The 27528-nt window shown below is 42.8% G+C and overlaps 1 protein-coding gene across 1 annotated transcript; it reads left to right on the forward strand.

Annotated features, from left to right (window-relative positions):
* The first annotated feature begins 1500 nt into the window (after positions 1-1500).
* SMAD9 (SMAD family member 9) lies at positions 1501-27154 on the forward strand. Its single transcript, XM_072361482.1, has 6 exons — positions 1501-1913; positions 8098-8355; positions 11048-11185; positions 12577-12798; positions 17118-17374; positions 21948-27154. The coding sequence occupies exons 1-6, from the start codon at positions 1502-1504 to the stop codon at positions 22089-22091; spliced, it is 1431 nt and encodes a 476-aa protein (XP_072217583.1). The 5' UTR covers position 1501; the 3' UTR covers positions 22092-27154.
* The last annotated feature ends 374 nt before the right edge of the window (positions 27155-27528 follow it).

A 27528-nucleotide genomic window follows, 5' to 3' on the forward strand; every position in this document is an offset into this window, starting at 1 on the left:
CGTTGTCCAAGTGTTTCTTGAACTCTAAAGTGTGCTGCGGAGTTGTGCAGTGCTGAGGGTGCCAAAGAACCTGGCTTTGGGATTGGCATCCTGTCTCAACATGTTCTGCCTGTGTCTGCTCTCCGTGTCCCCGTGCGCCCTTTGAACTTTTACAATAGCTGTGCATTTAAAAAAGCTGCAGAATAACACTAGCCCTACTACCTCCAACATCAACAGTATCTGTATATTCAGTGTCTGCAGGAGGGCTGGGAAGGACTCAGGTCCTCCCACAAAGGCAGTTGTGGTGATGCTTCTGTGGAGGCATCCATTTTAGCTGCCCCCATCTCCTGCTTTAAGTGTTTTGTTCAGCCCTTTGGACTTGATATGTGCAGGGGGTCCATGCAGTGTATTTAAAGCAGTAAAGAGCTTGACATACAAGGACATTTTCCCTCAGAGTTTTAGTCAGTGGAAATATGTCATTTTCATCTAAAATTAGGCTGGCTCCAGCTACATTAAGGAAAAAATAAAGAAAGAAAGAAAGAAAAAAGTGAAATAAAAACAAAGAAAAACCCTCAAGAACTAAACTCTTTCTGTTGGACTCTGTCAGATGTAGCAGTTCCTAGCAGAAATAACCCAGGATCCATCCAGCACAAACTGTGTCCAAAAGCCTGTGATTTTCGTCCAAAAAACTTTGAGTTGTTGGAGACAGCCAAACGAACTGGCTGGGCAAACAAGATTTTCTCTTGCATGTGAGACAATGTAAATAAGCTCAGAGAATAGCAATAGATTTTTCAAAGGCACTAAATGGGAATTGTTGAATTGAAAAAAGAATGTTGCAGTTAATATTGTACAACTCTTGACAAGTAAAATGAGATTGGAGGGACAGAGTGGAAGTTGAATTCAGAAAAATATTCTACTTGTTGCTCCCATACAATTTGTTATTACAAATTTATTTATTTTTTTTTAGAAGATGCTTGAGCTGAAGCTAGAGCTACCAACATAAAAAATATAAGGTATATTTTCTTTCGTGTTAAATGTAATCCCAACTCTGCAGTAGTTTGCCTAGTGCACTTAAGTCCAAGTGCAAATGAAAGCGACTGGATATTTAATGCTTGCTGAGGCTCAAGTCTAAGATGAGTGTGGAGGGTAGTAAGGACTCCTCCTTAGACCCAAAGTTAACAGCGGAAGAAACAACAGAAACACACTGAAAACTGAATACATATTTTGAATCATTTCTCTTTCAACATATTTTACTGAAGCAACAATGAAAGGAGCATGTGAACTTTAACTGTGTATTGTGTTGTTATTCCAGGCTTCAGAAGCTCCTTGATGTTTGGAAAGCTCTGAGACACAGCCTGTTGGACTACTTGTAACCAGCACCTAGGGCTACAGAAACTTATGTGTGGAAGAATCTCTTTCTGAAGGAAACATCCATCCTATTGTTGCGAAAACTATCCAGGCCTTACAAGGCAGGAGAGTGATTTGTGCTTCTGCTGACACTGGTGTGTAATCTCTGCTTCTTATGCACTCCAGCACTCCTATCAGTTCCTTGTTCTCCTTCACCAGCCCTGCAGTGAAACGACTGCTGGGCTGGAAACAAGGAGATGAAGAGGAAAAGTGGGCAGAAAAAGCTGTTGATTCCTTGGTGAAGAAATTAAAGAAGAAAAAAGGTGCCATGGAAGAACTGGAAAGGGCTCTAAGCTGCCCAGGTCAGCCAAGTAAATGTGTCACGATCCCACGTTCCTTGGATGGGCGGCTGCAGGTGTCTCACCGCAAGGGGCTCCCCCATGTCATATACTGCAGAGTGTGGCGTTGGCCTGATTTACAGTCTCACCATGAATTGAAGCCACTGGAATGTTGTGAGTTCCCATTTGGCTCAAAACAGAAAGAAGTGTGTATTAACCCCTACCATTACCGGCGGGTGGAAACTCCAGGTAATTATATCATCTCCAAATGATTCGCATCTCTGTTAGCCCTTGTTCTAGCAGTTCTGTACCTGATGCATTCTAATGAGTTCTTTGAGACCTGAAAAGGTAGGCTCTGTTTGATGATGGGGCACCCTGGCTTTTTCCCTGTCTAGCAGCATCTCAGATACCAGCTGTGAGGAGCAGAATGCTGGCTGGGGTCCTTGCTCCATTGCACCCCCAAGTATCTTGTCCAGGGTGCTGAAAGCAAGGCTCCTCCGTGTACATGACTGCTGGCCACCCTCTAATCCTACCCCTGTAGGCTGCTGTCATGGGCATATCTGTGAGCATGAAGGCTAGGCACCAGCCTAGTCTTATCACTTTGGCTGGATTTATGCTACACTGTGTGAAAACAAAAAAATAACTCATTCACAGGAAAAACACATCTCTAGCTCCGTCTGTAAAGATTAGAGTTGCAGTAAGATGGTTTCTGTTGCTATGGATGTGAAAACAGGTTAGTTGATTCTTGTTAAAATGCTTGATGGTCTGTGTTCAGTGGGATTTAATTACCTCAGTGGGTGGTTTATGTGAAAAAAATCCCCCAACTTCTCATAAAACTTTGAATTCTTCAGTTGATGATTCTCTTTAGACTAGACTTGGTCAGCATTGAAAATTTATGACTTTACTGATGGGTTGTTCGATTGGGCTTTGTATCAGTGAAACAGCTATTAGAGAATTGTAGTGTTCAGTGTCGACTTCCATAGGACTGGCAGGGATCCCAGGTGGTCATCTTGTTCCTCTCTCCCCCTACTCTCAAAACAAAACAAATTGCCAGGTACATTCCTGACAGATGTTTTCCTAATTAGCACTAAAAATCCCATGTGATAGAGGCTCCACAACCGCCCCAGGCAAGTGAATCTATTGCTTTGCTATCTTTACAGTTCAGAGTGATTTCTAATGTCTAACCTTGCTCTCTTTGCTGCCAAAAATCACGGTAATTTAATTTACTAATGGATATGGTTGGTAAGTGTATACTTATTATTCTGTGATTACTCTTTGTCTGGCATGAACTTTACTCTGAGGTGACATTAGCATCAGATAAGTGAACTGGGGGATGTTTCTTTTCTCACAGATATAATAAGGGAAAGACATTTGTTAACATTTGTTGAATGGGGCTGTTCCCCTTCCTGATAGTCCTTCCACCCCAGCAGAGCTGTCATTTTGAAGTTGCTTCTGAACCGCTGTAAACATTGTCAGGACTAAAAATTTTGCAGCTGCAGGGAGTAGTGCATGTTGTCAACAGTTTTCAGTGGAAAGAGCCGATCTTCTGCCTTTCTAAAGTAAACTCTGCAAGAATCTAAGAAAAGATGCTCATAAAATATCCCATTTTGTGTATCTTTCTCTGCTAAGGCTGTAGTCTCTGCTGCTTTCTCATTTCTTTTGTTGTACCTCTTGTGTAGTTAATGGAGTCTCCTCAGTGCAGTTGCTGACAGCTCTGCACAGGTCTGTTTTAAATTCTTGTCTTCTGATCTGTTCTACAAAGGCTAGTAACCAGCAGCTAGTTACAAATAATTAGTACAAATAGCTAGTACAAATGCTGTGTTAACCAGCAGCTGCTAAATGGCTTCCAGAACTTCCTCCAGTCATGAAGCTCTGGCTTCAGCTGTGGATATGTCCCTTTCATTTAGCCTGACTGGCTAAATGCAGGCTGGCTATATCTGTACTAGTAACTGAAACATGGCAGCTGTGATTTGTGCAGACTATCACATATTAACGATTCTCAGGGTGCAGGGCCCAGTCCACATAAGGTGCTTTTGGGCAACTTGGACATGACCACCTTCTTTTGGAGAGTGAAGAGCACAGCTGGAACATGTTGTGTTGTTCCAGTTTGCTACAGGATCGAGGAGCTGTTCTTGTATTCCACCCTGTCACGCTTTTCTTGGGTACAGCTGAGATGCTGAGGCTCCCAAGAGTTACCTCCATGCTAAAGATGAGGAGCAGCAAGGAGCACAACCTACTCAAATGTGCTGAGGCAGCAGCAGGAGAAATAACTTGCAGCACTGCAAGTGGTAGTAATGCAGCTCTGACCTGCAGTCAGAAAGCAGTGCTGTGAAGAGACAGGGTTGAAGGAAGAGAAGAAATGAGCTTGATGGGGAAATGGTAGCAGTGGGGTCACCACAAAATAGGCTGGGAGCAATTGATCCAGGTGGCAGTCTGTTCAAATAAATGTCTTCTTTTAGCTAAAGGAAATCTTCTATATCTGGGATGTCAGAAATCTTAGGGTTATGTAGGATTCTCTGAACCTCATCCTCTTGAGTTACAGAATCCACCTGTTAGTGATGTAGCGGTGCATTTCTTTACACTCCAGAAGCCAGTATTATTTTAATACAAGCGACCATCCTTTTGGGGCTCACTTTCATTATTCTAATCTGTCTCACTGAATCAACAACTCTGTGGCCAGATCTATTAACATATTCAACATGGGCAAGTTGTATCAAAGATGGGAGGGACTTTCTCTTGTGACCTGGCAGATTCCTAGGCCTCTGTTAGAGAGCAGCCTGTGTCCTCATGCTCCCCAGACACATCATAGTCTATGTTGACCAGCAATGCCTGGATTGTGTGTAGCATTCCTTGCTACTGCAAGTGTCCCCAGTGGAGCTCCTCTTTGCAGGTCTGCTGAGCAACTGGTGCCATTTAGAAAAATAAACAAAAAAAAACACTACAAAAACAAACCACAATTATTTCCTCTATTTGTGCAACTTGACAGCACAGCTAGGAGTTAGGCTACCTAGCATAAAGGAGATAGATAGGATGGACAGGCTTTGTTCCCCCTTGAAGAGCCTGTCAGAAGTCTAAATGGTTTTTGGGAGAATCTGCAGTTTTGAGAAACCTTAAAGCTGCCTAAACATTTATCTCATTTCTTTATATGACCCCATTCACGTATGGATGTTTTAATACATAGTGTTGCTATAAAGAGAAGCCTAAGTAAACATTAAAATTTCACTGATTGCATTTTGCAAGCCTGAGTAGGACTGTGGTCTGGTATCTTCCCAATTGGAAGACCACCTGATCATCTTACTATTGACCATGTGTTTGACTTCTGTGAATGGGCACGGAGAACAGGTGGATCTTACCAGAGAGTAGATTTCCAAAGACAGAAGACTATGAAGTTGAGCTTATGTGTCACAAGCAGCAGTGCAGATGTTGCACCTGGAGTGAAAGGATGAAGCACATAGTTTACTTCCTAGCATCTGAAGTCACGGGCTCAGTGACTGTGGGGACAGGGAGGTTTCTGGCAAGAATTACAGCTAAGGAGAACAGGAGAGAACAGAGCAGGGGAGGCAGTGTCAGGATTTGGAACGGGACTGACTGTATTTGGCTTCAGTTGAACAAAGACCATCAGCACTTAGGGTTACGCAGAAAGGATACCTCCCTGGCTCTTGATGAGAATGGAAGGTAGAAGAAAAAGATCCCACACAGTGGTGGCAATGCAGGTCGATTGTGAAGACCTGTTGCACTCAGTCACTCAGTTACATGCCTCTGGTTGCAGTTCTTTCAAGATTACTGAGCCTTGGAGAACAGCATCTGCTACCAAAAGAACAAGAACGGAGCCCTTAAGGGATTTTTTTTAGCCACAAACAAAAAAACCTCTGTATTCGTCACCACCACAGAAGCTTTAGCCCTCTAGGCAGACAGTGGAAAGATTGACTGAGGTGGCAAAAACTGTGCAGCAGCGCCGAAATTAAAAGAGTAGCCTGGTCAGAGCTGGGAATGAGTTCAAGGCCTTGCAAGGCTAGAAAATTCCTCTTGCTGACTCACTCAGGGCAAGTCAAAGGCTTTCCCTGGCAAGTGCTGTTGACACATCTCAGTTCTCAGCTTTCATTTAGAAAAGGAGTCGTGCTGAGTTCTCACAGGGTTGGACTAAATTACTTTGCTGGTAGTGGGGCTTGCAGTGAGGTGCCTGTCCCCCAGCCCTCCACAGCCTTACTCAGCACCACTGCTGGGTATGAAGGGATCTCCATAGTTATCCACAGCTACTGGTCAGAGCTGTCCAGGCAGCAGTGAAGCTGGCAAGCATCACACCAGTTCCATGGAGCAGCAAGGGGAAACTCCAGAAGCAGCAGCTCGCAGCCTGGAGCTGTTCTCACAGCCTGGAGCTGCTTTCAGGATGATGAATTGGGAGGGATTTAACTGACCAAAACCACATCTGCAGTGGTGGTAGTGCCTTGTCCCTGTAGAGAGCAAAAGAACCAAGTACTGAAGGAGTCTGTTTCTCTCCAATGCCTATGAAGGGGTAACAGGCTGAGATGTGAATGCCTGTATTTCCTGAGTGAGTCCTCCAAAGCATGAGGGAGAAATAGTAAAGAGGCAGAAATAGCTTTCTGCACCAAAAGGCAACAAAAACACCATCACGCAGATAAGTGGCAGTTCATTGGTGACTGGCAGATTCCCAAATGGTGTGTGCCAGTAGTGGGGCAGGAGCATGGCTTAGCCCTGCAGCAGCATGGTGCCACAAGGAGCTGGACACATGCCGGTGGTACTAGCATGGGCCTTTCTGCTTCCACTGCCCCAGCTCAGCCAGTGGTGTGGTACATTGATCTCTAAGGAATGCATTCCTTCTCATGCACACGTTTTGCATTATTTCTGTATTATTTGCTTTGTAGCAATTATTCCACTCTTTCATTATACTGTATAAATGAAAGCTCACTGTAATTAGAAGGTGCTAGCTACCTAAAAAGAATTAGCCTTACCTTGACAGAGCTTTTGGGCCTAAGCAATCTGTTAAAACATGTTCAAACAATATATTTGTGTCAGCATTTATAACTAAAAGTGCACATTGCTATTCTTTTCTGTAAGTTAGTAAGGAGAAACTGAAGGATTACTTGCTGCTAGGTTTTAGGCCAGAGGAACTCTAGACACCAGGTCAATCAATATGAGCCCACTGGATTGTTCCAGCTGTTGGGACAATTCATCCTTGTCACAATAAAGCAGACTGCAGATATCTTCTTTTGTGGCATTTAGATCTTGGGGATTCATTCCCCTTGCCTGTGTTTAAGGGCTTAGCAAAGACAATCAGGTGCTAAGTGAGCTAGTGACTAAGGGAGCTCTGAGGGTACATGAATTGCACCTTGTAGGTGCTATTCCTCCCACACCAACTACAGAGGGACCCAGTCAAAACCTAAACTTGAACTTCCATATGCAGAAATATTTAGCAAGCCTCTTTGTGTTCCAGTCTCAGGGAAACATCTTTGTAAGTAACTCAGATCGTACTGTCCGTAGAAGTTCTCTGACTCCACTTCTGCTCTTGTTCCTGGTAAGTCAAGATTTGAAATTGAAAGCCACTTGGGTGAACTTTGGGTTTCTCAGTGCAGCAATACTGTTACAGCACTGACAGTGTAAGAGGTAAGTGAAGGGGCCTGGTGAGGAGGGATTATTTCTTCTATTAGACCAGTTTTTGCATGGATGAATTTGAATTTCAGTTTTCTTGCATTTTACATGTCTTAACTGTCCACCGTTTACATTTATTTCTTCATGCTAGATCTTTCCTAACTATATTTCAAGAACTAGATTAATATTGCTGCAATATTTCCATTTATAATTCCATTTATATTTCCATTTATTGCTGCAATATTGCCATTTATAATTCCTTTTAAAGATCCCACTGTCTGGCTGGCAGCATTTTCAAGTACCTGAAAACCTTTTAAATATAGTGTTTAGCTTCTGGTTTGTGCTTCTGTTTGCCAATCTGGTGGTAAAATAATGCATTGTATTGCTGAGCACTGTTAATTGTTATTAAGCTTGGCTTTGATTTTGGAAAAAATATGATGATAATACTTAGCAAATCCCTGATATAGTCATTATTTCAGGAAGGAAGAGAGAGATAATTTTGGGAAGGAGGAATATGCCCTTTGCATTTCTGTAAGAAGGCTTTGTGCACATGCTGTACATGCGAATTTTATGGTACCTTGCTCTACATTAGGAATGACACTTTATTTTGCACATGCATATGTGGAAACTGCTTGCAAATCTTGTAAGATGGTCAGATATCAGGTTCTGATTCTTGTTTTTGGACAGATTTGTTGCTACTCAATGACTTGTATATACAGAGTGATATAGGTAGCAAGGAATGTAGTTCTTTATTTACTGACAAAGAGATACACTTTCAAGAGTTCAATTCTGAACAGATTTTTTCTGTTCTTGTTTTTCTTTTCAGTCCTACCTCCTGTACTTGTTCCAAGACACAGCGAGTTTAACCCTCACCTCAGCCTTCTCGCCAAGTTTCGAAACACTTCTCTGCACAGTGAGCCACTGATGCCTCACAATGCCACCTATCCTGATTCTTTCCAGCATCCTCCATGCACTCCATTTCCACCATCACCCAGCCACATGTTCTCCCAGTCGCCTAACAGCATCAGCTACCCCAACTCACCAGGAAGCTCTTCTGGACCAGGAAGTCCGTATCAGCTCACGGGTAAGAATGAGCTTTCAGAAATTCCAACTGAGGCAGTCAAAGTTCTTGCTAGAGCTTGGGATCAGGAGCCAATTTTCTGTTCTCCCCCCAGGCTGTAGCTACAAATTGAAATGTTGGACAGGGTGGATTTAGAATGGGGTTCTTGGGACTGTTTCTTAGTATTGTCTCCCAGTCCTTCTGATGGCTACTCAAGGAGCTAAGAAAGAGCTGTAATCATTCCACTCCTAGAATGCATGAATGAACTTTCATGATTACTGTAATGGAAAAGTTCAGGAGAGGATAAGGTGTGCCAAAGCACCTTCTGTTCAGGGCTGCCCACGTAAGTTAGGCACCTTTAACAGAAGTGGTGAGGATGGGACCTTTATAAACTCCACAAGAGAGACAGAAAAAAATGGGGAAATTTATATTTTTTAATACATGATGATCCCATTGACTATAAACTTCAGTAAGTTGTTTAATAATTCGGTCCAAAACTTGGTGAAGCCAATAGGCGAATTCCCATTAATTTGGAATATGTTTCATCTGCTCCACAGTTCTATACTCAACAGGGTTAAGTCTTTCAGATCGTATGTGTTTTGAACTCCTTACCTGGTACTGCTCTAATTACTGAAAATTAAACTAAGTATACCAAGAAGTTATCATACAACAGCTGAGAGCTAGTTTTAATATCAAAGCATGGTTCAGTTTCACTTCTGCACTTTGTTGTCACTCTGAAATAGTCTCAGTGAACTCAGCTTTTTCAAAAGCATGAATTCAGGTCAGAATCCTGCAGATTAATGTTTTAATATATCAACTACAAAGTATTTGAATTCATACATTTAATGATATGCCGATTGTGTTTTTAAGTACAAGAAAGATGTGTAGTTTTACGAGGTATTTGTAGTATTTGAATTTCCTTTTAAGCCGGACACTTTTAACACGTTTTCTCTTCCTTGTACATTCAATTAATTGTTGTTCATTTCTTCTCTAGATCTGTAGTTCAGATTAACTCACACTTAGCGACATCCAAGCATGTTCACGAGCAGTAGGACTTGTTTGTCTTCTCCCATTTCTTTCTCTCACCTCACTGTAACCACGCTTGATTTAGTGGAGCTGGTCCTGACAGGTAAATCAGGACCATTGCAAAGTATATAATGGCTCTGACTAGTGTAATTTAACTGAACTTGGGACCTTGCAAAGCTACTTAAAAATGTAAGTGGCTCAGCTGGAACTTCATAGTATCACAGCACAGGGAATGCTGATAAACATCATTTGCCTGTATAACAATCAGGGTTGAACAACTATCTAAAGCAAAGTAGGATTGTATCAGGAACCTTGAGTGGGATTGGTGAGACCAAACAGAGATGTCAGCAATGCAAATTTCTACATCTGATGCAATTGTTTATTTGCTTTCTGCTCTGCAGTCAGTAGAGAAAAATAGGCACTCATAGAACAAGATTCTTTTTGTCTTGTGAAAAAGTTGCTGAGATGCATCGTGTATAACGTGAGCATATGGAATGCTTATAGTGACTAGCTGAAGTGTAGACAGCAAAAGAACTTGTATAACCTCATTATTTCCTTTCTGTAACTTAATGTTATCATCTTCCATTGCTTCTTTATTTTGTTTTATTATTTTAGCATGCTGCATTTTTGTGGTATGGTTATTGTGTAGTGTATGAGATTCCTATATCATGAATACTACTTAAATAGAATAATTAATAACACTGCTGTGCAATATGTACTTGGAAGGTTCAATGGTTATCTTATGAGACAGGCCACATTTATGCACTCTGGGTGAACTTGTGTTGTCTCAAGGGCCAGCCAACATCCCATACACAAGTGGAAACTTCAGCCTGAAACTGGGATAAACTTAGCCATACAGGTTCAGTTATCACTGTAACTTACACATAGGCCCATTAAGTTTGTGATCACTACATACTTTCTGTGTTTAACACTGAATGTTTAACACTGATATTTTCTGATGTAAAAACAAAATCACTTTCTCTTTGGCTTTCTAAAGCCTCCTGTCCTTGAGAATCCTCACTATAGAGAACTATAGAGAACCACCTCCCATTTTCTATCTTACTATGACATGAAGGAAACAAACCAGGAGCTAGGCACATTGTGGGTTGGTACTTTTTCTTCATTCATTGCTATACAATGGGATATCGTATAGCTAGGACAGAAGTAAAAAGGACAAATCTGGAGGGAGTTTTGCCAAGTCTCACTTTAAAATAAAAAACTTTCCACGGGCTTTCTTTATAGTATGTGAAGAAAGAGAACTTTCTCCCTGAGGAGAAATTAAAGTTAGTTTCTGTTGTTAAAACATCCTCTGCAAGGATTTTAACACTTAGGAGAGAAGCCTGGAACCAAAGGATCAAACAGCTTTGCCTTCTCAGCGTAACAGCTCTTACTATCAGAAAACTTGGCATGATGGTGGTCTGAGCCTGCGGCCTTCCTCTGACTGTCCCTCCTTCAGTCAAGTGTACAGAGTCCAACATGACTGCCCTTCCTTACCATTCTTCCTGAACATGTGATGGTCTTACTTTGGAGGCTGAGATCAGATTCAGATTTGTGCTTTGTTTCAAACCCTTCTGTAGCTAAACAGTGCCGAAGAAGTAGTATGTACTCACTAGGAAAGGCTGGGCAGAATTTATCAAGGTATTGATTTAGATGTTCTTTCTTCTTTTCTTTCTTTTCTAATCTCTAATAGTGGAAACTCCGCCCCCACCCTACCATGCAAGAGAAACTCCAGGAAGCCATAATGGGCGGTCAATGGATGCAATAGCTGAAAGCCAACTTGTATTGTCTTTGCCCAATGGAGGTAAATCTGCCGATGGAGAAGCTGAAAGTAAATAACTATTTATACTATTTTTCAAAGAAAAATTATTAAGCAATGAAGTATTATTTGAACAACAATGTTCAGTGATCTGTTATAATAGGTTTCAGACAGCTTTGAGGGTCAGGCTGTGTATTAAATCCATCCACTAGCTATGAGAATAAGATGATCTAAGAATTCAGTGACTAACATGAAGTTAGAGAGATTAGACCCTACTTGAAGCCGTGAACTACTACAGTTAGAAAGTTGTTAATGAAAGCAAACTCTGTTATCTACTTTGTAAACACAAAGATATAAAATCAAGGATGGGGAGTAATACAACACAAAAGAACGCTATCTAAATTAAAATGTTTTTTTAATCACCATCAGTTCATGTACTTTAAAGTCTTATGTTTGGAAACTTTCTTATTACCTTCTTTGCATTAATGTTACATTACTGGCTGGCTGGAATATAAAAGGACATTCTAGTGAAGCACAGCTTTCTGGAACAGTGAGGAGCATGTCTGTATCAGAACTGGAGGAGAAGGAAGTTGAGGTTGGTAGTGTTAATAACAGATGAGTACACAGAATAGCTAGGTAATTACTAGCTATCAGACACCAATATTTTTAAATAAATTATTGAGACTTTAACCTCCTTAGCATAATTTACCTTCCCTGATCACAGCCCTCATGAACCTTGGAATTTTACTAGAGGTTATAGGCAAAGGTACTCTGGTGCAGAAGGTTTCATATACCTGTGGTAGGCAAGCAGGATAACGTTTCCCAATAATTCCTGTATGACAAGTGAGAGTTCAGAAATTCTTTTATGTTTTTGAGTCTTTTTCTGTCTCTATGTTAGAAAACTTGGGTAGGGGTAGATCTGAAAGAAGTGACCTTGATGACTTTTCTACTTACAGACCCACATGGAAGTGGAAGGCCTCAAAGCGTGCAAAGAAAGAAGGGTGGAGGGGAGGAAATGATTACTTCTGAATTTGTTACTAGACTTAAGACTTGGATCAGTTTTGACTTACTTTGAGCCCATCCATCATCACTAGCTCCTGCTGGTGTGCAGAGTGGATGTATCCCGTACTATTTTCAGTGTAGAGACTGGTCCTCAGTTCATCAAGGAATGTTAGCATGTGCTTAATTTAATGCATTAGGGTTACCATTTTTTTAAGAACAAGTGGGACTCCTCCTCAAAGGCTCATAGTCAACTAACCTGGTGCACCAGCCCTCGCACTTTTGGGGGTTTGGTAATAACATTAAGAAGCAGAAGCTGCTGTTGAGATTGTGTGACATAAATGACTGTGTAGATGAAGAGCTGGGGGTGTTGAAGGGACAGAAGGGAGGAAAAGAGACAGAGAACGATTGTCTGAAAAAATGTTACTAAGACCCCAGCAGCTAATTCATTTTGTTTCCTGCAGATTTTCGGCCTGTTTGCTATGAGGAACCACAGCACTGGTGCTCAGTTGCCTACTATGAACTCAACAACAGGGTAGGAGAGACTTTCCAGGCTTCCTCTCGAAGTATCCTTATAGATGGATTTACAGATCCCTCGAATAACAAAAACAGGTTCTGCCTGGGACTGCTGTCAAATGTAAACCGCAATTCTACTATAGAAAACACCAGGAGGCACATAGGAAAAGGTAAGAGCAAATTCATTCTCCTTGGGAATATTCAGAGCACAGAAGAACCATACACTGCGTTAACAATCCTAACTGATTTGTCAGATGTGCTTGTATTAAAACCAAAGCTAAGATTACTTCTGAAACAGAAGGAGCTGATTCTTTTCTGTCCGAGTAACAATCAGCAGAGTATCTCCTTACAAAAGCTATTTACTTGGACAGCAAAGAGAAAAATGTTGTTTATAGTTGTAAGTTCTAATTTAGCAGTATGCATTTTCATTTTATTTATTAGAGCTTCTGGCAACTGGGAATATTGCCATTGAAATGCCACTAAAAGGATAATTGCTGGTGCCTCAGGGCTGGTTCTTCTACCACCAAATAACAAAGGGAGATGGATGAAACACTTAGCAGTCGAGTTATTTAGTGGAAGAACTCTACAAGAGTTGCCTTTATAGATTTTTTTCCCCTAGCAATGTAAGGAAATCAGTCCAATCTGATTCCCTGCCATGTCAACTTCTCACTAGTAAAATGAAGTCTTGGGTTCTGCCTCCAGCAGTTCTCCTTTTACGCTTCACTTCTGGAGTATGCATATCCTGTGCAGACAAGATCATCTGCTATTGGTGACAAGTAGGATGAGGCCACACCTGGATACACATGGCCACACTCACTCCATCCCAGCTTGCTAGGGTAGGGCTTGATATTCTCGTAGTATTTATTGCTGTTTGTGGCAATGAGACAGAAGCCCTGCACTGGCCACTTCTCTGAACAAATGGAGCTTTGCCTCTTCTAGTAGATCCAGTCTAGACTCATTATCTTGCCCATCCAGCCTCTCACCAGTAGCTTCCTGGGAATGGATTCCCTACTGGGCTAATTAACTCTTAATTGTTTCACTCCTATTATCTTGTCAACCTCACCTCATTTCCCAGGCCTAGAGCAATATTTTAATTGTCTCTTGATAGCCTGGTGTTGAATGACCGAGTATGAGGAAGGTCTGAGACAAATGTGACATAGTTTTTACAAACAACAGTGAACCTGAAGGCTGAGAGACATTGTACTCAGCTCTCACACTTTTCTCCAGAAGAAAAAAAAAGCACCTGTGTTACAGCTGTACCATATGAAGGTGGTGTGATGCTACAAGTGTCTTTCTCAGTGGAAATGAGTCGTACATCTAGATTTAACTTAGTCAGAAAACGGGCCAAAGCTTCTCTACCAGCATAAGCTGTCAAAGGGGTATAGATCAAAGCTGAGCCTGGCCTTAAAAGAACAACAGAAAATCCCAGTCAAAGCTGTTATTTGAGGATCTTGAAGCCTGTGAATTTCTGCCCCAGAATACAAAGAGACAGAATAGGACGAATATGAGGTAAATGCTAATAGTCTTCGTCCTTTCAAATCTGAAGATGTGTCTTCATTGATTAAAAGCTCTTTTAAGTCTTATGCTAGGAATCTGCCCAAGGGAAGGGAGCAGGTTGCTTAGAGAGGAGCTTAGTATATCTGAGATCCTTAATGCTAATATTCTCTGTTTATGCAAATCTTAAAAAACCCCACGTTTAAGTGGAATAGAAGTGGCACCAGTACAGGCCTGCAGAAGAGCGCAGAGCAACTCCGAAAGTGTGTAGTTCAAAGGCACACTGGACAGATGAAAGCTGCTGAAATTGATACAATTGTCACATGCTAACAAGGGAGAAAAAGGAGTAAGTAAACAAGATTAGCTCAGTAGGATAAGGATACGCGATTGAATTGTCATCTAGTGTATCAGCGTGAAACGGTTTCCTGGAAATACCACATCAAAGCTAAAAACAATCCAGAACACAATGCAACATCTACTAGCAATTGGACCTGTTTCAGCAGTCAGACTTCAAGGACAAAAAGGAGACTCCTGATCAGAGTGTCAAAAAGAAGTAGATGCTTAGAAGCTGCTGAATCTCCAGTTTCTGCAGAGGGCAATGAAATCCTAAAACACACGGACCTTGGATTTGGTCTTTTACAAATATGCATTCAGCTTGGTTGGCTTCTTCAGGGTGCTTGTCTCCACTGAGTGAATAGCAGAAGCATGGAAATATTCACTAACTTTTCATTACTGCCGTATTTATTGCTTTTTAAGAGTCCACAAGGAAAAAGAAAATTAGAACCACTTTCAGAAGAGACTCTGGTGTTTTTGTTATTGTAGTACGCAGTTTGGGTAATGCCTTTGAAAGCATTCTTTTTTTCTTCTTTTTATTTTTTTTGGAAGTTGGGTATTCAATGTGAAAAGTCAGCCTTTAAAGCTTTGCACTTTAGCACCCAGAAGTGCAGTCAACCTAAAGCAGTCGTCACACGTGAAGATTCAGAAGGAGGTGAACACATGTCCTTATTCTTCCCTTCCTTCCCTGTGTTCTCAGTCTATTTCAGGAATTTACCTGGACTCCGTCAGTGTCAGCCAAGACCTTTGTAATTTTAGTATCTATGTCCTTCCTTTTCATCCCCTTTCCAAAGAAAGGAAAGGAGACACTGGTGAAATCATAGCAGTCACAAAGTGCATCTCAGCATTCATCTGCACTGAAGCTTCTGACTGGTCGGTCTAATGGATCTGTGGTCTCAACTGTGTTCTCAGTGAAGCACCAGCTTGTGCTGTGAGCCACACCCCCTGCCACTCACATTTAATTTGAGATCTCATGGGTGCATAGAAGTAGAATTCAAGTGATGGCTTGAAGACAGACTGAGGTTCTTGTCTGAGTCACACTGGAAGTCTCTGGGAGAGTGTATTTTTCCCAGATGCTTTTCCCACTCAACCTGCTTTTCCCCAACCCTTTCCCACTCCTGTTCAGAGGCTGTTTTTGTTTTAAGGATGTGCCTCTGTCCCTTGCTGTCATGACCACAGAATCAGGAACAGAGACTGGGAATATGTAACCAGTCATTTTTGTACAAAAGACAACAGGAATAAAACAAATTACAACTGAATTAATAAAGCAAAGTTATCACTGGCTTTGCAGATATTACACTTAGACTCTGTGAATGGGTACATTTGTATGTAAAGGTGTGAATGCCATCTCTGGGAGTAGAAAGGAGAATTTTATTTTTATTTGGTGGTGGTTTTTATGAGAATAAAGAACAGAGTTCTTCCACCTCTCTTGCTCATGGGAGAGGTTAATCTTCCCTAATCTAGCCATGGGAAGGTCGAACATCTAGGTATCTTCACAGGATGACTCGGTCCCTTTCAGGGTGTGGTTTCATGCTCTCATTTAAGTTGTCTAGTTCCTCGTTGCCATGCTGGCACTGAAGAAGATCTCATTGCAAATAGATCTTTGTTGTTGTTTTGTTCTATTTGTTTTGAAGTTTATTGGCTTCCATTGAGTTCAGTTCCCTGACCTGGGTGGCTGCCCGGTCTCCAGACACTGCTGCAGCTTGAAGGCAGGTGTGGGAAGAAGTAGTAAGGGCAGGAGAAGAGCAAGCCTTTATTGCACCAGCACAGACTTCCATCATTTGGAGTTGGCTGTGAACCTGCACTCTGTGGTGGATGGAGTGAATCAACTGGTCACAGTGCCTCTCATCTATCAGATAAGAGAAAAATGCTTACACCAGTTTATATATATTTTCATGCAAGCAGACACCTTGGGTGGATAAGAGTCCTTGAATAGGTGGAAGTGTTTCCATCTTCCTTTTTCCAAGACATAGTAAAAGTCTGAGAGTTTAATGTTGGTAAGTCACTTGGACGCTGAGAAGTTCACTCGGTCAGCCGTTGTCTTGCTAAAGTTTGCTTTTAACAGGAAGGATTTGGTGAGTAAGTCAAGGTTGTGCAAATGTAAACACGTGGTTCTGTATGATTTCTTTAAGTACACACCATGTGTATTTGAATGGCGTGTGGCAAGACCTTGTAGTAAAGCATAGCGTGCAATGAAGTGGGTCCTGGTCAGCATGCATGTGCTCAATGGTGAAAACAGAGTTGGATGTGTAATGTGTAACAGATTTGTCAGTTCTTTAACAGATTTGATCCATACTTTAATATGGCTGGCATATGTTTGACATTTGTGTGTGTGTTTGTGTATGTGCATTTGTGTGTCATAAAGTGCAATGCTATTGAATTAAAGAAGTAAACCAGTCTTAACTGGGAGCAAAAGAATTTTACTCCTGTACTCATACCTTGAAATACTGTTTTCTTAACGCTGATGGGTCCCTTGTACAGACATAGGGATACAGACAAAGTTTTCTGTCCTTTAAATGGCACTAAGTTCCTGGAGTGATGTAGGCTTATATGCCCATGCCAGTAAAACAGTTAAAGAATTCACAGAACCAAACCAAGTTACAGATATAAAACGTGTTGTGAACAATGGAGAAATAATACCCGTCTTGTTTTCTCTTTCTAGGTGTTCATCTTTATTATGTTGGTGGGGAAGTGTATGCTGAATGTGTCAGTGACAGCAGTATTTTCGTGCAAAGTCGCAATTGTAACTATCAGCATGGTTTCCACCCAGCCACTGTCTGCAAGATCCCCAGTGGCTGCAGCCTCAAGATCTTCAACAACCAGCTCTTCGCCCAGCTGCTTGCTCAATCAGTCAATCATGGTTTTGAAGTGGTATATGAGCTGACGAAGATGTGCACGATTCGAATGAGCTTTGTTAAAGTAAGGCTTCTTTGTTTTCTCTTGCCTTTATGAAAAGGAGAATCCCATCACTTGCTAGCTTTAGTGCAAAACTAGACCATATCAAATCCTTCCCAAGTAGGGATAAGCATTCAAGCTGCAAATTGCAATCCAGACTTCTTGTTCTCCGGTGTTGTTTTAAACTTGTAGGTGCTAAAAATCAGTATGATCAGCCTAAGAACTTCATGGACTCCAGAAATAAAATATCTCACGGATTCATACAAAAAACAACTAGAGACTGTAAATGGTGGTGTCCCCCCATAAGGAGTTCAGCATGGTTGGCCTTAGCAAAGTGTAAACATAGCACTTAGGCAGTTGTGATCTCTCCCATTGTTACTGCTTTGCAATTGAGTTTGATAGAGCCACGCATCTGAAAAAAAAAAGAATGTCTTTATGTCTCTAGACAAATTTACAGTCTCACCATTACTATAGACTGACATATATGTGGTCAGTCAAGAAATACTAGGTCCTCCCACTGAACTTGTTGGGAATTGTCACTGTTTGCCACCTGTCTGATCCCTGCCTCGAGATTATCTTAATTCCTGATGGCATTCACACTGGCAGTCACACAAACAGAAGAGGAAGGGCTTCTTGCGAGCAGCATACAATGCCCAAAAGAACAACTGATATTCCCCTGATTAGATGAGATGGTAGGCAACCAAGGCCTTTGCTGTTTCCATGTCTCTGAAATCTGAACTTTGCAATGTGACTGCTCTGTGTGAAGTGTATTGGTCTTTGTGGGAGTTTCTTGAATCTTTTGAATGGCCTTCTTACTAGAATATCTCTTGTCCCTTTTCAGTATTTAGGATTTACTTTGGTGTCTGTTGTAGCACTTAATCCTTGGAGAATAGTGTATGCTTCAAGACTACGGATGTACTAGACTGTGACTTCCCCTAGTGCTGCTGAGAAGAGCTGGCAACAGTGTTCAGCCTGCCAACTAGGGAAGGTGCACCATTTGAAGAAGCAAGTTGGTCCTATTAGACACCAAATGAAGTGGCTTGAGTGTGTGTCCATTTGTCATGCAGATTTGGTTCCAAACAAATGAGTGAGTCAAGCCAATTGAATTCACAAAGATATAACAAAACTGCTTGAGGCTCTAGCCCAGTTCTTCCATACTCTGAAAAGCAGATGAGTTGAGTCCCACACAGCTTTCTGGTTCTGATTCTTTCCAGTCATCCTTAAGGGATCCGTCTGCATAATTCTGAGAGCATTAAGAATGAATGCCCTGTAACTTTTCCTAAGAGTCCAAACCACGATCTCCATGCCTGTGACCATGGTGTTGCTTTGTTCTGAGGAAGGGACTGGCATCTTGTTCACACGCAAGCATTAGGGGAAATAAAGAAAGCAAGAAACCCAACAAGCAGCCTTTTCTTTAATGGAAGACATGAATGGGCATGTTGTTTGTAAAGGCAGTATAGCCAGTTACTCAATATTTCTATTATCTCAGCAGCTCAGGGGCAGTCTCTTTGATGTGTTATCTGCCTCCAAGCCCAACATGGCAGCAAAAAGTGGTGGCATTGATGCACTAAATAATACTGCTGCTATATTATCACCTTGCTTTGTTGAAACAATAGCAGCCACTATAGAGCCTCAGGCACCAGAAGACCGGTATACGGAGTTACTTTGAACCTTTTCCCATGACCTTTGGAACATGGCTATGTGAATGTCAACTAGACTCTTCCTAGCCCTTAAAAACCCTTTCCTGTACTCATTCTTCTCAAATGATTTATTTCCCAAGGTGTGAGTCTTGGTGTATTCAGTTCTGGGTCATAAACACTCTTGGGCATTGAGTATGCAGTGGGCAGAGGAACACGTTGTCTGTCCCAGACTCCTACACCACCAATGCTTGAGCTGGGAGGAAGATCTGGGTAAATACCAGATCATGAGAAGCTTGGCAAGACTGTATCACTCTCTGGAGGCAGGACATGAGACAGAGGGGAGGGGAAGTGAAGCTCCTCTCCTCTATGATTCCCCTAGCATGCCAATGGATCAGCTGGGAGGAGGTCAACTCTCAGGCACATATGCAGGTATTACTAGGAAGAGCAGGTAATAACTGCAGTCCACACAGTGCTGCTGATAAACCCAACAAAACAAGGTTGGCTGTTGTCCCTTCTCCACAGATGAGGCATCTGATGCACAGAGCAGAGAGTCAAAGTTCTCCACTGAACTGAGGACTGAATGCAGTGCCCTCTCTCCCACACTACTGCAAGTTATGGGGATGGGGGGGATGACCCAGCAGGCTTGGTCTTACATCCCCATACAAGGCTGGAGCTGGAGCTGCCAGAGGGTAAAACCACGGAATTACAAAATAGAATAGAATAATTAAGGTTGGAAAGGAGCACTAAGATCATCTATGCCGACCATTAACCCATCACCACCATATCCACTAAGCTATGTCCCTCAGTGCCACACCTGCACAGTTCTTGAACACCTCCAGTGACGGTGACTCCACCACATCTGTGGGCAGCCTGTTCCAGTACCTCACCACTTATTCTGAGGAGCAAAACAACACCACAGCTTTGTGAGTTGTTCTCATTTTATTCCATCCTTAGAAAAGCTCCACCTCTGAGTTCATGCTGGCCCTGGGGCTGACCTACACCCTGGGAGGCCGTGTGATCTGTGGGAGCACAGGGGAGTTCTCCCCCAAGGCATTTTACCTTCTGACATCCCCTGTCCCAGCCCAGAAAGGCAACACGGGCAGTAGGAAGGAGGCTGGAAGTGTTTGGGAGCTGCCAGCAGAGGGAGATGCCCAGTCGTTTACACAGACTGCCAAACTCCCACAGTCAGACAGGTTGTGTTTGCAATCTGTAACTGTTCCTATATAGGTTTTCTGTCCTGCTAGTCAGGGGAGATACAGCATCTCCTTTGACACTTACCCTTTGGCCATGTATATTCAGTGCAGCTGAGTAATTAAGACTCTTAACAAAGTCAGAAGCATGACAGCACTTGGAAGAGTGGCATTTTTTACAAACATTTCCAGAACACTTGTCTGAGGTGCCTATGAACACAGGCACATTCTATCTTGATGAATGTCCTGAAGGCCAGAAAAAAAAATGCTTCTTGATTAAAAGCACTTTTTGGGCTTTGTTAGATTCACATCTTCATCTGCTCTCTACCTCTTTTCTTCATTAAGAACCAATGGATTTTATCTAGGCCACATGCAGCATCTTAGTGGTGTTGATTTTGGTTTTCCAGTTGGTTTTCTAGAGAACTGGTTTCTAGCAGCCTCAGTACTTTGAAGCATTCAGCACTCCACATTTTAGGTACCTTTAGGTTTAGGTAGCATTTAGGCAAGTGTCAGTCTCCATGTCTCCTTTCCAAGCCAAAACTATTACACCCCCTGACAACTGTAACTAAAGGTAAGGTTCAGTTTGTCAGGTCAGTGGCCCACAAATTAAGAGCCTCATCCTGTGGTGGGACTGCATTTTCCATGTTGCTCTGTGGATATCTGAGCTCTGTTTTGTCAATGATGCAGCCAGTTAACTGTAAGACTTTGTGCTCTCTTTTGGATTCCTTTGCATTGCTGTGAAACCACAGAGAGTGGTACTTTGCATAAGCATCACAACTCAAAGCTAATGCATTTGGGCTGAAAAGAGGCAAGAAGTAACTCTCTGGGGTTGGATGCTGAATGTTATGACTTCTTTTTTGTCTGTCTATGCTCATAAAAGCTCCTGGTCGAGTTCAGCGGCACTTTGTTAACCCCGTCACACTGTTCTAGGAATTCACATAGGTGGCTAAAATCAATGTATCTAGCTCAAACCTTGGCAGAATGGCTGCCAGCTTAACAAGCAGACACTGCGCCCACTTGAAGAGAGGCACTCCTGTTTCTGTTTTCTCCATGCCTACACTACATGCCCATCTTCTGACAGAAGCTCCATGTCCCTTGTCTCCCATAAAGATCTGGAGAAATTACTGCGGGATTTCCTGTGGCAGACAGACAGGAATTCCCTTGGGAAAAGAGGAGATGTTCAAGGATAGAAAACCTATGGAAAATGTCCGTGCATTAATTAAATCAAAAGTAAAGAGGACAAGGGAACGTTGCTGGAAGTTTCCAAAGACTTAAGAGAAATACGTACAACTTCTAGAGTCTCTCAGATGTGCAGAGTGTATCTCTGCCGATGAATGAAGCAGTGCCCAGGAACATTACCAGCCCTGCTGAAGTGTTATGACAGGGCCTGGCCTGCTTTTTGTCTGTGCAGACAACAGCCTGGCAGACTTTCCTGGCCATGTCTTTGGCATGCAAACAGTGGGGACCATTCCCTGTGGGCTGTTTGCAGGCAGCCAGACTCAGAAACAGGCCATTCCTTGCCAGCTGAAAGTGTGGAGAGGCATTTTTAATTCAATAGTACAGAGTTCCTGGTAACTATGATAGTAATAAACTTTAAAAGGAGCGAATTTTTTAGAGAAAATTATCCATAGGACAAAGCATTAAGTCTCGGTGAGCTGGGTTGTGGGCTACCTGTCGCTATCCTAGACCGACAACACTGGATTTATGATTTACTGATGTACTTTATTTTGTAAAGACTCACTTTTTGGTCCTCTGGTGCTTTTGTAGGGCTGGGGAGCAGAGTATCATCGCCAAGATGTTACAAGCACGCCCTGCTGGATTGAGATCCACCTGCACGGACCCTTGCAATGGCTGGATAAGGTTCTGACACAGATGGGCTCACCTCATAACCCCATCTCTTCCGTCTCTTAAGAATCATCTCTAGAATTCCCTTAGGATGGATGCTATTGCAGGCAGTGGCTTATAGGATTTCCAGTGAACAGAAGCTTCTATATGTAGATGTATGCAGTTGTAAATATATCTATACATAGTCTACTCTCCTATTATTTTTTTTTTTCATGCTACGTTTTGTGGTTTCTAGTTACTCTGATGCCAGTACAATAACTATAGGAATTCAGGTATAGCATATCTGTTCTCAAAATAAGCCAAGTTCCTGCAAAAGTGTCGAGCAGTTCCTGTGAGCACCTTCATTCCCCAGCCAAGCCAGTAAACGGTGCAACTTCTAAGCACTTTCACGTGGATTCAGAAACCTGGCTGTAGCTGTTCCTAGTAGGTGAAATTCACCCTTCTGCAGGCAACAAAAGTCAGATATTGGCACCATTTCTATTCATTTTACATCCTAACTTCAGATCTAAGAGAGGACCTTAGGTGGTGCACAGGACTTAAGCATAGAGATGACTTTTCTCCAGTGAATGGAAGGATTAAACAGCAATTCCAGTCTGTCTCCGTACTGCAAAGCGCTGTGGGACAACAGATCCTGCGAGGAGCCGAGACCCCTGGGTTTGGCAGGAGGAGAGAGCCCTTGAGGAGGGATGCCTTTGGCTCTGGCGCCTTATCAGACCATTCTGAACACATCTGAGTAGTCCGATACACTTAACACAGTAGTTGATGGTACTGCTGCACTGAAAAGCAACAAGCTCCTAAGAAAAAAAAAAGAAGAAAATTTGAAGTATATGCCTAGAAGTTTAAAATCTAATTAACTTCCAGTGCTTTTTTTGTTTTTTTGCAAAGTACGTACATGCTTACATATGTATCTGGCATGTAAATCCTATCCATTATACAGTATTGATGTTGTTTGTTTTGAAGTTAGGACTATCTGTAGTTAGACTACTGTGCTGATACCGAGGGTACGTCTAAAAGGGACTTGAACTGTGATTCAGGAAAAGGAAATGAAGTGTGCATTGAAGAACTGAGAAATGAAACCATCATTCAGCTCAGGACAGTCTGCGTCGGGCATGGGAAGGGCCATGCTCACCAGATACAGTGAGGAGGAGGTGAGAGGCAGTCAGGCTGGGCCCTGCGCTGTGCCGATCCTCGAACTGACTGCAGTGCCCTGGTTTGGCAGAGGGGCTCCTGGCGTTTTGTTAATACGCACGGATGGTTTCTCATCTTGGATACAGGCTTCAGCATTTGCAGTGTTGTGGCCTCGCCTGCACAGGATGGTGAGGCAGCATAAGCCATAAGCAAGAGAAGAGTGAGTCTATGTGTCAAGCTTACTTAACAGTTCCTTGTCTGCGATCCTGTAGGCAGGAGGAATTATAGTCGGCACTGTCATCCCCAGAGCCAGCCTTTCCAAGTGCTGTTCTTTTCTGGGGAGCCATGGGAAGCAGTACCACATTTTGTTGGTCCCCTTTACCTTGCTGAAAGGGATTATTTCCCTGCAAGCGTAACAGGCCCCTGAAAACTGCTTTGTATTAAGGGTCAACAAGAGTGGTAACTTCTCAAATCTCACACACTAGCATTACACTGAGAAAAATATGTTCTCCGTAATATATCTTTTCTTCTCACACAGTATCTGGTGCTACACAATTTACTGCTTAATTACAAGAGAACGAGTGAAATCTTCAGGTACATCACATATGCAAACCAAGTGATATTCACTGGAATGACTTGCTGTGTCTTTAAATGCTATATAATACCTGTTACAAGGTGGCAGTTGTGAGCAGAGCGGAAGAATGCATGAAACAGAGGGGTTACTTCCTCTGGACACACCATGAGCTGCCTGTGGTGTTGGCAGGGCACGGGAGGGAGATGGTTGTTAAGTTCGAGCAGAATTGTGGGTTTATAGGAAGTTCATCAATATGAAGAACTCTGTTCTGTCACCATTTGCCATCAACACTGTCAAGTGTGGAGTAGGAAAAGCATGACCTGTGGCGGTGATTCCCACCAGTACGAAGGTCCCACCCAAATTCCAGATGTGCCATTTTACTGCTTAGCAGATTGAAGAAAGACGGGTTTGGAAACAGACCTTCTCCTCAGCTCCCTTGGTCTTCAGTGTCACTGTATTTAGCTGTTGGTACCATTGTTTTCAAGGTGTCTATTGTGCCATTTCCACAGTTGTGCTTTTCATATTGCTTATCCCTTTTATTTAGCAGCTAAGGACAGGGAAATCAGCTCCCCTGTCCTAAATTCTTCCTTGCCTCTTAGGCTGAAACCTCCTCCCCCCCTCACACAAAGAGAAGCCTAGGTGATGCTTCTAGACATCGCCAGCATTGTCTTCTCTCTCCCAGAGAGCAAAGGGGGCTGTGCTAAGGTGCTCTTGGGCAGCTCCAGAACCCAGTTTCCTGCTGATGCTGCAGAGGAAGAATTGCGGACAGTGAAGAGGAGCAGTTATTCTGAGGGATCGTTCATCTCATCACGAGGTCTTTCAGGTGGATCAGATACACTGCACCCTGAGCGTTCTTCTGTCTGCCTCCTGTGTGTAAGGGGAACACATGGTCGGAGATGGACCGCTACACTGGATGCATTCAAAAGGAGGTGAGGTGAGACTCAAAGTACCTTTGCATTGCTCTGTAATGCCTCCCCATTTTGGAAGATCTTTTGTGCTCTAAGGTCCCCATGAACCCATCACCCCTCGTGTTCAATTTATAGCCTTCAAAGGCATTCATTAATGCCCAAGCTTTTGAGATGGATTTCCTGAGGGATTTAAAACCACTTACAGGGAGACTGCTTAGCTGAAGGCAGGTTTTTTTTAATGCCTTTTGAGCCATCAGCATCAGACCCCATTGAAGGTTTCTGTGGAGAAGTACTGTGCATCAGCAGGCAGCGATGGGAGTTTGGTCAGGCCGTGGCATAAAGAACATCCATCATGGTACTCAGACCTCTTGTTTTCTTATTAAGTAGTTGAGAAGAAACTGTCTAATTGCTGCCAGTTCATCAGCAGCACCAGCATTAATGTGCTGTTCACATCCAGAGGGGTCTGAAGTAGGTCTTACGCTGCCTGAAGCCATTCCAATGGCACTGCTGCTTTGCTTGGGTCTAAACCTTGGACTACAACAGACGATCAATACAGTGGCTGGAGCACTCAGAAGTGCAGCACAGGCACTGCTTCCCTTCAGTCCCCTCTTTACACAGAACTCAGCCAGCAAGCACCATGTTAAGCCTTCCTACAGCCTGAGCAGCCTCCTTGGAGAGGTCTCTTCCTCTAGCAGGGCATGAGAGTGGGTGCTCCACAGAGATCCCTTCTAGTTTACATTGTTCTGCGGCTCTGTGCAGACGTTCAGCGGTAACTGGTTGTCACAGGCAGGAGCTCTCCGTTAGTGGAGACAGTGTCAGGATGAAGCATATTTATTTACCCTTAGCTATTTCTGCATGAGTTCAGTGCAGGACGGAGTTGTTAGATATTAATGTTTCATGAGTATAAAACCAGCACTGGAAACATCTCTCATTGTAAACATCATCCCATCACATAGCTCTTAAAATGGAGTGAATCAGGCATTTGTGACTACAGCTTTGTCTAATCCACCCGTGTTCCTCCTTGCACCTGGCACACATCCCTGGCTCCAAGTCAAAGTCTCAGCAGTACTGCACAAACCTCAGAGGCTGCTCAGGCAGACATGTCAGCTCCTTGGTTGGATGCAAACAATCAAGGAACTTGATAGGCCTTAGTAGACTTCGAAGGGGTCTCAAGTACATGGCTCTTTATTGACTTCTCTGGTGCTGAAAGCCGGAGTGGGCATTTAGTCTTTGTTCAGTGGAGAGAAATTGCTCAGTGTCTCTAGTGCACACACTATGCACCAGCATAAGATACAGCCTTTACTTTGTGACCATCATTTACTCATAGGAGCTCCAGAGTGGCCAAGAGTGACCAGAATTCTGTTGCCTGTTTCACTACAGGGCTTCCCAACCAGCTTGCTCGGGTGTGCTTCATGTTGCATTGCCATACTGGTGTCACACTTAACCTGCAAGGGAGGTGAGGTGTGAGTCCAACCAAGAGCACAGCTCCACTTGCACCTGGGCTGGGCTTGCAGAGCTGGTGCCCATACAGTTTGGTGTAGTGGTTGGCAACCCTGCCTGTGGCAGGGAGATTAGAACTAGATAATCCTTCAGGTCCTTTTCAACCCAGGCCATTCTGTGATTCTATGATGGGTAATGAGGCTGAATTGCAGGCCATGTCTCTTCTGCGAGACAAACATAACCACTATGTCCTCCAGTCAGCTACTCTTCCAATATAGCCAATGTGAACATTTGCAGCCAATTGTGAACAGTTTTTAGATCTTCAGTCATAGTGTTTTTATTATCCATGAATGCTGCTATTTTATAGTCCGTGTTAATCTTCAAATAATATCGCATATGAATATAGCATAGGAAGAAATAGACCAACCTGTTAGTAATTTTAAATACAGACCTCATCAGCTAAGAAAAGCTAGGAAAAAAAAAACAACTGGTAAAGTCTGTCCCATTGCACTTCCACTGTAGGGAGCACATCATCTGTTTCAGAGTGATGCTGAGGCATGTGTTACATCTTACTGATTCAGTTATGTCCAAGAGATGCTTTGCGAACAAGAGAGCAAGGGAACAAACACAACGGTAAGCAGAGAGGAGGCACCTCTAGATCATTTTCTTCACTTATTCAAGCAACCGGAGTTCAGTTTTTAATCCTTTATAGTACTGTACAAGTACAGGGTAAGCATATCACAGCGTGTTTCCTTCAGACAGTTCAGTGTTAGCAGTTTAATCCATCATTTCAGTATCACCTCTGCGATTAAAATTGGGCTGAGAAATGCGACAAGAAAGCGAAGATACAGGTCTTGGTGTGGATTAATGAAGCCATAATCCTGCAGTGTTGTGTGCAGCCAAGGGGCCGTAATGGTGGATTTGAGCAAGGCATGGGGTTTTTTTGTGTAAAGCAGTAGCCGTCACAGCCTAGTGCAGAAAAGAGCTGTGGAATGCATCAAGATTTAATGGTACCACTTCCGTCTACAAACAATTCTGCCCTCTCTCTTTTCCATCACAATCGAGGCAAAACTTCTTCACCACCTAGAAGAAAGTAAGTCGTATTCACAGTTAGTGAGATTCTATAAGACCAGCGTGGATCACTGTGTAAATAACGCTACCTGGACTCTTGTCTCTCAAGAACAAAAAATCTCAGAGACCTGCTTAGTTTCAGGAGCCTGAAGCATTGGGGCAGCTCAGTGTCTTCTATCAGCCCCGTGCCCTGACACAAAAATACAAGCACTGCTAATCAAGTGGATGTTCTCCCAAGCATTCCTCCTGTTGCGTCCGATTCGAGGCATCCTGAGGTCAACATATTTAGCCTGATATTTGAACAGTACACTTCTCAACACACTCCATTTTCTTCGGCTGGAACTATTCTATTGTAAAAGGGATTATTCACGTCTTGTGTTTT

This window comes from Excalfactoria chinensis, chromosome 1 (assembly GCF_039878825.1).
Source record: "Excalfactoria chinensis isolate bCotChi1 chromosome 1, bCotChi1.hap2, whole genome shotgun sequence".
NCBI lineage: Eukaryota > Metazoa > Chordata > Aves > Galliformes > Phasianidae > Excalfactoria > Excalfactoria chinensis.

Excerpts from the sequence above, each read along its gene's own strand:
- SMAD9 (XM_072361482.1), top strand. The coding sequence starts at position 1,502 with ATGCACTCCAGCACTCCTATCAGTTCCTTGTTCTCCTTCACCAGCCCT. Across the intron at positions 11,186-12,576 it reads TGCCGATGGAGAAGCTGAAA|ATTTTCGGCCTGTTTGCTAT; the intron begins GTAAATAACTAT and ends TGTTTCCTGCAG. Across the intron at positions 17,375-21,947 it reads TTCGAATGAGCTTTGTTAAA|GGCTGGGGAGCAGAGTATCA; the intron begins GTAAGGCTTCTT and ends GTGCTTTTGTAG.